General features: G+C 43.2%; 1 protein-coding gene across 3 annotated transcripts in view; it reads left to right on the top strand.

Annotated features, from left to right (window-relative positions):
- MTMR10 (myotubularin related protein 10) overlaps positions 1–12,979 on the top strand; it is an 86,410-nt gene that overhangs the window by 28,169 nt on the left and 45,262 nt on the right. For all 3 annotated transcript variants that reach the window (XM_075575863.1, XM_075575862.1, XM_075575864.1), the window contains 2 exons: positions 6,290–6,426; positions 8,716–8,788. In XM_075575863.1, the coding sequence (XP_075431978.1) occupies positions 6,290–6,426; positions 8,716–8,788 (210 nt within the window). The remainder of the gene's footprint in view (positions 1–6,289; positions 6,427–8,715; positions 8,789–12,979) is intronic.

The raw sequence follows: 12,979 nt of genomic DNA, 5'->3' as shown, positions 1-12,979 counted from the left end.
ATTTAAAAGGAAAGTAAGAAATAAGTGCACATTTGTAAAATACCCCAAAAACTCAAAATGGCGGTCAGAGCAGACGGCTTTTAAAAGGCAAAATTACAGATAAATATAGTATATCTTTTAAGTTATAATGGCTAGCAGAAAATAAATCGAATGACACAATGATGTGACACCACACAGTGCGGATCCTCTTATTAATCAAGTTCTTCCTTCAATGCAGACTTCTCTGTGTTCGGCATTGTGTCCAAATGGGCTGTTATTGTTCATGTCGCATGAAATTGTTGACTGCAGCTCTTTGTCTGGGAGACTTTGCAGCCATTTGCTGTAAACAGGACAATCTGCACTATTGATACATTTTGCATAGAAAAACCACACTGCTTTAATATAAAAGACGCAGTCCTATATCTATATATACAGTACACAGACAGTGTGCGTAATCTGTGACATTACCTTTTGCAGAAGATGTGAGGTTCCTGGGTAGGGTGACCAGATTTTCAAAATGAAAAACCGGGACACAATAAAAAATTATTTCTAAAACAAATTACATCACGTGACGCGCCCCGTTGCCATGACAACGAGACACTGACGTCAGGCGGTGACATGTTGCCATGACAATGTGGCATCACGTGATGCCTCGGCACCATAATGCGCCCCGTTGGTGGGGGCTGCGGTGTGTGTTTGTGTGTATAGGAGGTGGGCCCTGCAGTGTGTGTTTATAAATAATGAAGACATTAATTAAAATTTAAATAATTAACAAATTAAAATTAAATAAATACTTAATTGACAAATTAAAATTAAATAAACAAATGTAGGCATTAATTAAAATTAAGACTTTTAAAAATGTGACATTCCTCACCTTGTGTGTATATTACACTTTGTAAAATAGGGTCTCTTGCTCTCCTTGTGGCAGTCACTGTCACGTCAGTGACATCACTGCCATGCAGGGCTGCAGACAGCTTTCCTGGGGCCCAGGAACAACGTTTCCACCGGTGCCCCCTACCCACGTTTCGGCGGCATTGCGAGAACCCCCCCTTCTCACACACCTCCTCACTCTCACCCCACCTCACACTCCCCAGTCACCCATTCCTTCCCCCACTCTCACCCCACCTCACACTCCCCAGTCACCCATTCCTTCCCCCCCTCTCACCCCACCTCACACTCCCCAGTCACCCATTCCTTCCCCCCCTCTCTCTTACTCCCCCAACCCCATGTATTTTTCTCCCTTCCCCACACTCAACCTCCCTCCCCAATATACGTGCACACACAGTGACAAACACACACAGCCCCTCCCCTCCTCATACTTCCCCCTCCTCTCCTCATACTTCCCCCTCCTCTCCTCATACGTCCCCCTCCCCTCCTCATACTTCCCCCTCTCCTTATACCTCCCCCTCTTCTCCTCCCCCACCTCTCCATATACCTCCCCTTCTCTCCTCATACCTTCCGCTCCTCATATCTCCCCCATCCCTCCTCATACCTCCTCCTCCCCTCCTCATATCTCATCCTCCCCGCCTCATATATCTCCCCCTCACCGCCTCATAACTCCCCTCCTCATATCTCCCAATATCTCCCCCACCACATCTCATATCTCCTCCTGCCCTCCTTATCTCCCCCTCCCTGTCTCATATCTCCTAATACCTCCCCCTCCCCTCCTCATATCTCTCCTCCTCTCCTCCTCCCCGTCCTCATATTTCCCCCTCCCCTCCTCATATCCTCCTCCCCTCCTCACCCCATATCTCCCCCTCCTCATATCTCCTAATATCTCCCCCGCTCCTCCTCTTCCCTCCCCATTCCTCCTCATATCTCCCTCATCCCTCCCCTCCTCATACCCCCCCACATACCTTCCCCATCCCTCCTCATATCTACCCCATCCCTACTCATATCTACCCCATCCCTACTCATATCTACCCCATCCCTCCTCATATCTACCCCATCCCTCCTCATATCTACCCAATCCCTCCTCATACCTCCCCCTCCACATACCTTCCCCTCAGCTCCTCATATTCCCCCTCAGCTTCTCATATCTCCCCCTCCCCATACCTTCCCCTCCCCATACCTTCCCCTCAGCTCCTCATACCCCCCCTCCACATACCTTCCCCTCAGCTCCCCAAGACTTCCCCTCAGCTCCTCATATCTCCCCCTCCCCATGCCTTACCCTCAGCTCCTCATATCTCCCCCTCCCCATACCTTCCCCTCCCAATACCTTCCCCTCCGCTCCTCATACCCCCCCTCCACATACCTTCCCCTAAGCTCCCCATAACTTCCCCTCAGCTCCTCATATCTCCCCCTCCTCATACCTTCCCCTCAGCTCCTCATATCTCCCCCTCCCCATGCCTTACCCTCAGCTCCTCATATCTCCCCCTCCCCATGCCTTACCCTCAGCTCCTCATATCTCCCCCTCCACATACCTTCCGCTCAGCTCCTCATATCTCCCCCTCCCCATGCCTTACCCTCAGCTCCTCATATCTCCCCCTCCCCATGCCTTCCCCTCAGATCCTCTATATCTCTCCCTCCTCTCCTCACAGTACACACAGACAGGACACACACACACACATACTCTCCATCCGGCCCCGGTACTAAACCCCGCCCCCGACATACTCTGACCTCCAACCAATCCCTGCTTCTACTCTCTAAGCCCAGCCCCCCCCCCCGGCATTCTAACATAGAAAAAAATACTACCCGGCTGCCGCATCCTCCTCGGCGCCGCCGCTCGCTCCCCCCTCGCATCCCCCCCACACATCGTCGCGAGGGAGAAAAACCGGGATATTCCCGGGACGGACGGGCAACCGGGACAACCCAGCAAAAACCGGGACTGTCCTGGCAAAAACCGGGACTGTCCCGGCAAAATCGGGACAAATGGTCACCCTATTCCTGGGAGCACATCAGGGCCCCAAGCTGTGTGGTTGCTGTGAAATAGCATTTTCTCTCTGTGCCTTTTGGGTATTCAGTTCAATTCAATGTCTGCCTCGTCACCTACGGATGGGTATAGGCGACTTCCACGGAAAACTTTACTTTAAAAAGATCCATGGAAGTTGTGTAGCTGGATATACCCAAGGGGACGCTAGGCCCAAGGGTCGACAGAGCCCATTTTGTTAGAAACGAGGGGTGCCAGTGAAGGCAGGGTTGTCAATTGATAATGAGAGGCTCTATATTTGCATCAATTATCCTTTCCCCCTCCCTTTTGGGTATTAATGATGGTCACACAGGTACTCAGTAAGCTCATATATGAGCTTACTGGGTATCTGTGTGTTTATTAACTTTGTCCAGCTGGTCTCGGCTGTTTTGGAGGTTGGTGGCCCCTCCCCCCCAGGTTTTAAACTCACCCCTCCCCACTTGCCATATGTACGAGTCTTTTCATGCAGCTGGTTGTGACAAATCCAATGCAGATCATTATTCCTGTAATTAAGCTAATAATAAGCAGCTCTGCTAAAGGCAGATAATAATATGAAGTATAATCTATACAAACAAAGATCACTGAACTCAAGCAGAAATACCCTCAAGTGTCAGAGTGGTTCCAGGTGAAAGAATCATACACCCTTCCCCTATCTAAACCGGATTATACTTCATTTTGATATTTGGTTCTGTTGCTAGCTATACTTATCTTGCAGGCATGATTGTGATTAGGGGATGTCCGCAGACAATTTTTGTGTTCTAGATATTACTGAATAAATGTATTATGTTTTGATATGCTTGCGTAGCGTGTGTGTGTGTGTGTGTGTGTGTGTGTGTTTGCTGCTTTTATGGTGACTTATTCTTTTAAATTTGCTTCAGTAAGTAAATCCGTTAACAGAAAGTTGAAACATTTAAAAAAAAAAAAAAATGTACATTTTCATTTTGGGAGATTTAAAAACGTTGGTTGGAAACCACTGTTAATTGGCCTGACTGATACAAATCCGTCTCATTATAATCAACAATCACAGAGAGTGGTCTCCTAACTCCGTACTAAACAGAACTCAACCACCCTATCATACTCTACATCTTGCTCAAACTATAATAAAGCATTTTGAAAGTCCACTATACCATTAAAGCCGCAATCCTGCTGGCTTAACCTCCCCACCCCCCCCTTTTTTTTGTTGCTTTTGTAGGATGGGTACTGGTGGTTCCTGGAGCTGTACCGTGCTATATTCAGCTTCGGGAACCCCCTGATTGCCGAGATACCAGTGACGATGCCAGTATCACTTTTTGGTTTCACATTGGGATTTAAGTGTCCGTCTATTTGGAAAGCAGCAACAGATGAAGTTGTGGCTTCCTGCTGGCCCACGTGACTCGGGCACTTTAAACCACTTAGGGACTGAAATGCTGGTACCTTTATCTGTCAGCATCTCAGGAACTGAAAGTAGTGCAATTCAGCCCCGGGGACACCCTTTAAAAAAGAAAGGGAAAAAAAAACCCCTGGGATTGCTGCTAAATTTCTATTGCAATTGGGCTCCATGTGTATTATTTTGGGATGGTTGACTATTAACCATTTTTTATAACATCCTGTTCTTTATTCCTGAATGTTTCTTTCCCAGTTCTTCCAGCATTTATACTCGGCCCAAGGTCAAGCCTCCATAACCTCATGGGGAGCAGGAGTGTCCCAACACCATCACAACCAAATCACCATGTGCTTTCCAGCAGCTGGGTTGTGTAAGCACAACAGTGTGTGTGAATGGCAGATGTGATGTCATCCAAGTTTACAAGGAATGAGTGAATATAAATAATTTGCCCAGTTGCCACGCATCCCAGTCTCTATATATAAATAAGCACAGATGTGAGTCACTTTCTAGTAATATCGGTGGAAGTCCACGAGTAACCATAACGTAACCAGGAAAACCACAATGTTACAATGGGTAAAGGGTATCTAACAGGGAGATGCTACACACATTTAACACAATTATTCATGTTGGATAAATTGGAAGCCGACACCAAAGAGCTAAAGACGGAAAGACTATTTAAAAAATGGGAGCCCTTTATTGAAATTATTGAAATGTTACCAGACTGGGACAAAGGTTGTAATGCGGATGTTTGGTCAAACGTCATGGTATTTACTAAGCAGTCTGATACGTGAGAGGCACAGAAGGTGATGAGGGGGGAAAAGAATAAAACATCTATGGCCTGTTATCCTTAATAATAATAGGTTCTTGTATAGCGCTGCTAGTTTTACGTAGCGCTTTACAGAGACATTTTGCAGGCACAGGTCCCTGCCCCGTGGAGCTTACAATCTATGTTTTTGGTGCCTGAGGCACAGGGAGATAAAGTGACTTGCCCAAGGTCACAAGAAGCCGACACTGGGAATTGTACGAGGTTCCTATGCTTCAAACTCTGTGCCAGTCAGTGTCTTTACTCACTGAGCCACTCCCTCTCCCTAAATAAGATTAGGACCTATAGCAAAAAAACAAAGGGAACTGTGGGTAAGGGGAGGAAGAGGTACAGAGGGAAAAACAAATCCATGATGCAATGCAGATAGGGCTGACTCATCGATTTTTTTTAAATTTAATTGAGGTTTTTGTTTGTTATTTTCTAAAGTATATGTAGTTGTAATATATTATTTACTGATTTAGTGTACTGTTAAATGTAAAGGAATATTGTAATCACTGTAAAACTGGTATTTTGTGGTCTTGTTGAAATCTGTTTTGTTATGGAAAACGTAACAAAAATGTTCAACGAAAAAATTAAATAATGGTCTTTGTGAGGTCACTATGGACATGTAATTGTGACTAGTGATGTGTGAATGTCTGCAAAGTGCATTGTAAATTTCCCCAAAACGGTGAGTTTTTCGGGAACTTTCTGCTAAAGTTTACAATGTCCAAAAATGAGCAAAACGTTATACACCAAAATTACAGTTTAGTGTACAAAGTGAAGTTGTACATTAACCTTTTCAATACCTGGAAAATAATTGTGACATTGTGAGTATGGTGGTGTTCTTGTTCTTTCGTAGATTTGAGTTGTATAATAGGACTTCACATTAGCCTCTTCGTGACTTACAGCTCTTCGTAGGATGCGTAGGACAGTGACTTGCATTCACTGGTTAAAACAGCCTTCTAATAATTCTGAGTAAGTTGTACATACAGCATGTGGTCCGATTCTGACAGCACTCGCATGTCTGAGAGACATAAAGTGACATCCCCAGAGACTGCGGGACATCTGCTCAGCCTTCATCTTACTGCCCTTATAATGTGTGATCAACGGGAATGACTTCCATCTTTGCAGTCCTAGTCCTTCTCTTCTACTTAGGCTTTCTGAATGATCGCCCATTACTGTTCACGGTTTATCTGCTGCTGTCTTGACTGATTTTTCTTTTCTTTTTTCTTCCTAGGTGAGATAATCGTAAATGAAGTGAATTTCGTCAGGAAATGTATTGCTTCAGATACAAGTCAATACGACCTGTGGGGGAAACTGGTGTGCACCAACTTCAAGATTTCTTTCATTACTGATAACCCCATGCCCTTCCAGGTGTGTCTTCATTGTATCTCTGCGTTTGCAACCATGTTTCTTTCTCTTCCTGTTGGTCTTCTTGGAAACATCATTATTTCTTCAACGAAAGGTCCCGATAACATGTCCTGCTGTTTTGTATGAAGTGGAAACACTGAATTTAGTGACGCTCGCCTAAGGAGAGATGCTTATGTAGATGGTGAAAACTAACATCTTTTATTTCTCCGTAACCAACTGGTATCATCGAACACTGGACATTCAATTCTAATTGTATTCCTGATTTTATTAGGCTGATTAGAAAGGTATTTCCACTTAATAACATGAGTCATGTTGCTAAGTAGAAGAACTGCTTTAAAGGTAGAATCCTGCCTATACAAGATTTGTTTTTTTTTGTATTTAATTTATTGAAATGGAGTAACTTGTTACCTTTTGAAGTAAGTGAACCCTGGTTTGAATCCCTGCCTGTCCTTCTTGTGACCTTGGGCAAGTCATCTTATCTCCCTGTGCCTCCAAAATTAGATTGTACGCTTTTTAAGGCAAATATTTTGCACAGTGCTGTGTAGAATAACTAACGTAACAATCAAGGATTCTTATTGTTTTATTTTTTACATAACTGGATTAAAAGGCTACTATGTGTCCCAAGATCATATTTAGTATCATAAAATAGCCATCATTATTGGGGTACAGATCCCTTTCGTTAAGACTTGAAGGTCATGGGTACATTTTAACCATCTAGAAAACAAAATCCTGAGTAGACATGATTACCCAATAAAACAAAAACCAAAAAAAATTGCTTTATAAATCTCCAAGGTCAAAAGGCCTGAGGATTCGGGACTCCACATTATTGTATTGTATGTATTTATTTATATAGCGCCATTAATGTACATAGCGCTTCACAGTAGTAATACATGTGGTAATCAAATAAATAACAGATAATGTAAATAACAGATCATGGGAATAAGTGCTTCAGACATAAAAGTAACATTAAGGAAGAGGAGTCCCTGCTCCGAGGAGCTTACAGTCTAATTGACTGTATTATTATATTTGAATGGCAGGTCAGCAACCCGTTTTAACAGCACACCATTTTACAGTAGCTAGGTTGCTGCTTTTGTCATCTCTAGGCATCCAAAGAAGTCTCATGACATCACAGGTCTCATCATATAGAAACATGGGCAAGCCTACTGATGTCACAGACGCACCGCACGTGTGCTACTTCCCACCATTCGCTCAGCAACATTGGGGAACACTCGCATGCATTGGGAATTCTTATTCTTCCATTTACATAATTTGCAAATACAAATGTATACGTTCATTACAATTGGACAATTGTATAGCTTTCATTTTAACATTTGTGTTTATGCAGGTTATTAAAAGGTTATTAACATTATACGTTTGATACGGGATTGGTCCATATTTGGTATTTTCACCACTTTGGATCTGTTGGACTTTTTAATTTTATTCAACAAAAAAAAAGGGCGAAAATCGACCTGCCCAAATTAAAGAAATTATACATCCTGTAGATATACATCCTATAATTATACATCCATATACTGTATGTGCACCAAGTAATTCTTCCCTCTTTTTACCCTGTGGGTACAATATAACAGCTACTTCAAGCACCAGCCTGTGCCATTTTTATTTGCATTTCATTTTACTTTAAGAAAACTCTTTTTGCCCTTTCCAACTGTGTTTTATTTTTTATTTTTAATATCTGATGCTTCATACACGAGATACGAGTTTAAGATATGAAGGAGGCTAAAATGAAGCTTTGCCCAGAATCCATTGCAGTGTAAACTTGAGACGTTTACTTTCGATGCTAAACTCAGGCGCTCGAGACTAAGAAAATCATTTTTTTGAAAAAAAAAATTTTAAGGACAACATAAAAAAAAAAAAATGATGAGGACATTACACAAGTTAAACTTGTACAAGCTTCGAGGGGGGGGGGGAGGGGGTGTGGGATGGCTGCTTTAAACTGGTTATGCCGGGCAAACGGGCGTACGGTAGTTTGATAAATTGATGGTAAGAGAGAATATTACTTGGTGGCGAGTCAACAGCGACGGTTCCTTTTTTTATTTTTATTTTTTATGTGAAACTTACTCTTTTGATCATTTATTTATTTATTTATTTTTTTAAACTTAATTTTTATTAACATTTTTAGGGAGAGGGGGAAACTAAGAAAATAAAAGGTGGGGGGAGGGGGAAAAGGTTCCTTTTTTTGTGTCTTTGATACGTGGCACATTAAATGCGACAGATAAGTAGAAATGCAGAGGCCTTGTTTAATACTGAAGTGTGCTAATCTTCTCGTTCCAGAAATTCCACTATAGGAACCTCCTTCTGGGTGAACATGATGTGCCACTGACCTGCGTAGAGCAAGTTGTTGTAGGTATGTATTATATAATTGAATAGGATTACAGCTGGGCTGAAAAAGGAATCGCGTCTCCAACTGTAGAATGTCCGGCTGATATCCATAGGTACATAGGCACGTTTCGTGGACTTGCTTTTTGCCTGGGCAGCTTTTTAAAGGCGCAGTCTCACAAAACATTATTTGAAATAACCTTGCAATGTCATTAGCTCCCATAAATAAGTGAACTCCTGATAAACCCATCGGCAGCCGAGTCCGGGTTCAAGGCAGAAAAATGCGCTGGACATTTAAAAAAAAAAAATGAAAGCGTGTGTGTGTGTGTGTGTGTGTGTGTGTGTGTGTGTGTTAAAATAACAGGCACACCGGGACCTAAAGAAAATATGCACTATTTAATGAAAAACATGATCAACATTTCGTCTCTCAAATGAGCCTTTTCTTGAAAATGGCTCTGTTGACAGACGAAATGTTTCAGTTTTTTTCTTTAAATATTGCAGATTTTCTTTAAATCCTGGTGTGCCTGCTTTTCCCCCCTTTGTATACTATGTTTTTGCTCCCAGACGGTTTATTATTTTTTGTGAGGTATATGAGAAAAAGCTCGTGAACCCCTTCTTAGGATTTTCACATTTTTCAAACCTAAAATGTTGTTAGATCTTAATCTAAGTCCTAATAAGGCTGCGGCCCCAGTGCAGGCGTGCGCCGTGCGTTCAAGCACCGCCCCCCCAGTCAGTCCGGTCCCAGTTATTACCTTGTCGTGCACATTTCCCCAGCGGTGCGCGACAGGTTTTCAGTAACGACTCTGAAATTGGGTTGAGTGTATATATTACTACTTTTATTATATATGTACATATTAAAGTATAGGGGTAGAGAAATGGATAGACCGAGTGCAGGTAGATCTTTTTTCTCAATACTATATATATATATATATAGATAGATAGATAGATAGATATGTATATATATCTATCTATCTATATATATATATATATATATATATATATCTATATAGAGGTAAATATATATATATATATATATGTATCCAGTGTTCGACAAACCTATACATTTGCACGCCCCGGGCGAGTGGATTTAACATCGTGGCGAGCTCCTATTGGCCCAAGCAGCACACGTGTGGTACTAGGTGGCGAATAGATTTTTTGGCGATTTGTCGACCACTGTGTATAGATATAGATATAGATATATATATATATCAGAATTTTTTTTTGTCTTACCTGTCCCGCCACTAATAGGTTAATTGCCTAGCTAGCCACAGACCAACCGTGGGCTGCTGGGTCCTTCCAAGTAGTTAAACGTAACGGATTCTCGGAAACATAACGGGTTCTCTGCATCAAAGAACAAAACATGATCTTGCTTCTAAAGTGATACCAGATGCAGTTTTTTTTTTTTGCCCCAAAATTGCACCAGTTTGCCCTAATAAACAGACCCTAAAGAACGTGGAGCAGTGTTTCATGCACAATGGCCGCTCTTTATCACGCTGTGACTCTCTTTTTTGTTTTTCAATTGCCTGTCAAAGCATAGACACAAAATGTCACTGTTTCCCACCGCTTATAACCATCTGCAAGGAGTCAGTGTCACGCCGCTGTCCGAGAGATGCAGGTGACAGCCCTGTTTAACAAGCGAGACTAAGTTCTCACTGTGTGTAGAGACTTAAACGACGACTTGAATTTACTGTCCTGTAAACCAGGGGTGCGCCAACTTCATAAGCTGTGCCCCTCTGCTCGGGAGCCACAGCGTTCGCGCCCCCCTTCTACGATGACTCTGCGTCAAATGCTGAAGACCCGGCTGGCAGCAGGTAAGTGAGTTAGAGGCCTCACGCCTCCCCTGGCATTTCATGTAAATGCTGTGGGGAAGAGCGTGGGGCCTCTGCAACCGCCCGCACCCCTCTAGAAATTCTCCCGGCCCCCCAGTTTGTGCAGCGCTGCTATAAAAGATCATGGTTAACTCCTTCATCTGATAAGGCAGGGACCCCCTCTCACAGTGGGAGGCTGACATGCAGTCTTGCACAGTGCACCCCAGAGCTGGTTGCATAAATGTCATTGAAGTATCATTGTAAAGTTCCCCACCTCCTTATGAATTGTCTATATCACTGCAAAATATTAATTGCCTCTTCTACAGTCCCAAAGTATTGAAATTTACAGAGACGGAGTATATCGCTGGAAGGGGGAGTTCGGGGGACAACAGGAGACAGGTGGCTGATGGGAGGGGTTAGGGCACAGGGACAGCAGGAGTGGCATTCGGAGTAGATCGCTGGGGGGTGGATCACTGTCGGAGAGGAGTCTGGGAGATAGTACACTACAGGTGAACTGGAAGGATTGTGTGTGTGTGTGTGGCGCTTTATTGCTTAATCATTCTTAGATAACTTACCCACCTGCCAAACCCCACTCCAGCCATTGAGACTAAAGAGAAACATAAGCCGCAATAATACACACCACAATTGCTGTCTGAGGACAGCTGGAAGAAATGTGCAGCTAAAACCACGGTTCTGTTCCTCATTTCTTTTACCTATTTCTCATGCAATGACAACATTGTTTGCACTCTACTAATTTTACATGTGGTTGGTTTAAGAATCAAGTGAGCAGCATACCAATCCAGTTTTCTGGCGGACACACACAAATACTGTAACTCGGAGGCACAGCTCTCTCGTTTTAAAAATGGATCAGGTCACAGCTTTGCCATTTCATACATCTATTTTGAAGCAGAGATATTAATAAAGGCAGCATGCAGGAAAAGGGTTGAGGGTTCTGTGGTTTTGGCCGCAGATTTTCTGCAGGCTTCCTACACAACCACTTTTTAGCCTAAGTCTGATTCAGAAGCTGCAAGGTTCTCACCATTACTGCGTGAAGGTTAAAAATCTGCTCTCTGGCAAATGGTCCATAATCTTGAGCAGAATCAAGCTACACAAATGCACAGTATGTGAAGGCAGCTCATGTCCGTGTACCTAGACATACAGTTGAAATGCTGTGTTCAATTCTATATACATAATAAACACTGACATCCTCTATATTTAGAAACATGAACATTATCAACAAAAAAATGTCACAGGATACACAAGATATATTGCTGTCGTTTCCATTTTGTCTTCTACTATCATTTCATAATATGACTGGTTATTATTCTACACCAGGTTGTCTATAATCTTTAAGATGTGGTGTCATTTACTGAACCACTTTTGGCAATGGTTTGTGATTAGAGATGTGCGTTGCACTAGCTCGAGATCGCGACCCATGCCATATGTCAGAGTTGAGTCAAAAGAACAGTCAAAATTATGGCTTTTGAGAGAGATGATGATGTTCATAGGTGCTGTATCTCCCATTTTACGAAACGTTGAGCCCTTAGTAGTTCTGCGAATCGATTCAACAGCAATCAGTTTTGGTCCCAAATAAATGTCAAACCAATGTGCGGGTGCATTTTGGAAAGTTTTTTGCACATCTCCCCGTGTGCAAAAGGTGGGACTGCAGCAGGGTTTTTCTGCGAGAACTTGAAAGATATGTAATAACATTTGGGTTAATATGCGCATAGTACTCTAGGGCAGTGGTTCTGAATCATTTTTTGAGCAGTGGCGTCCTTCAATGATTCTTTAAATCACGAGCCACCCCTGCTCATCATACCTCACTTAACTCTTCCTCGCTCACACCACAAACAGACTCCCACACCAAGCCACCCTACTCACCCTTTCATTCACCACACTCCACACTGATCCCCCTTCTCACACAGCACTCACCCCCTTTCCCCAAATTACACTCCACATTCACCCCCTCTTCTTTTACACCACACATCTTTCCCCTCCGCACTCACCTTTCATCCCCCTCCCCACACGAAGTCATCACACCTCCTGCCCAAACTAAAGCCCTCACTCCTCCCCTTTCCCCTTCTCGCACACCTACAAAATGTCAGCTGCTCAACGGGTGCATCTCATGCTGTCTGGAGATAGAGGAGCTTCTTTCTCTACTCTGTACTAGGTTGAGAAAGGAGAGGTGGGTGGATCACCACCTCCACGTCTCCAGGTAGTGTGTGTTTCCCCAGAGGGCTGCGGCACCCTTGGCAAAGGGTCACAGCACAGCAGGGTACCGTGGAATCCTGGCTGAGAAACACTGCTCTAGGGCTTAACTCAAAGAGGGTTTTTATGGAAAAATACACCGGCTTCAAACAGAAGTGAAAAAAGAATAATAATTTGTGCTACTAATTGTTTTGTGAGTATAT

The sequence above is a fragment of the Ascaphus truei genome, chromosome 18, assembly GCF_040206685.1.
Source record: "Ascaphus truei isolate aAscTru1 chromosome 18, aAscTru1.hap1, whole genome shotgun sequence".
In the NCBI taxonomy this organism is placed as follows: domain Eukaryota; kingdom Metazoa; phylum Chordata; class Amphibia; order Anura; family Ascaphidae; genus Ascaphus; species Ascaphus truei.
This window is presented reverse-complemented; position numbering and strand designations above follow the sequence as displayed.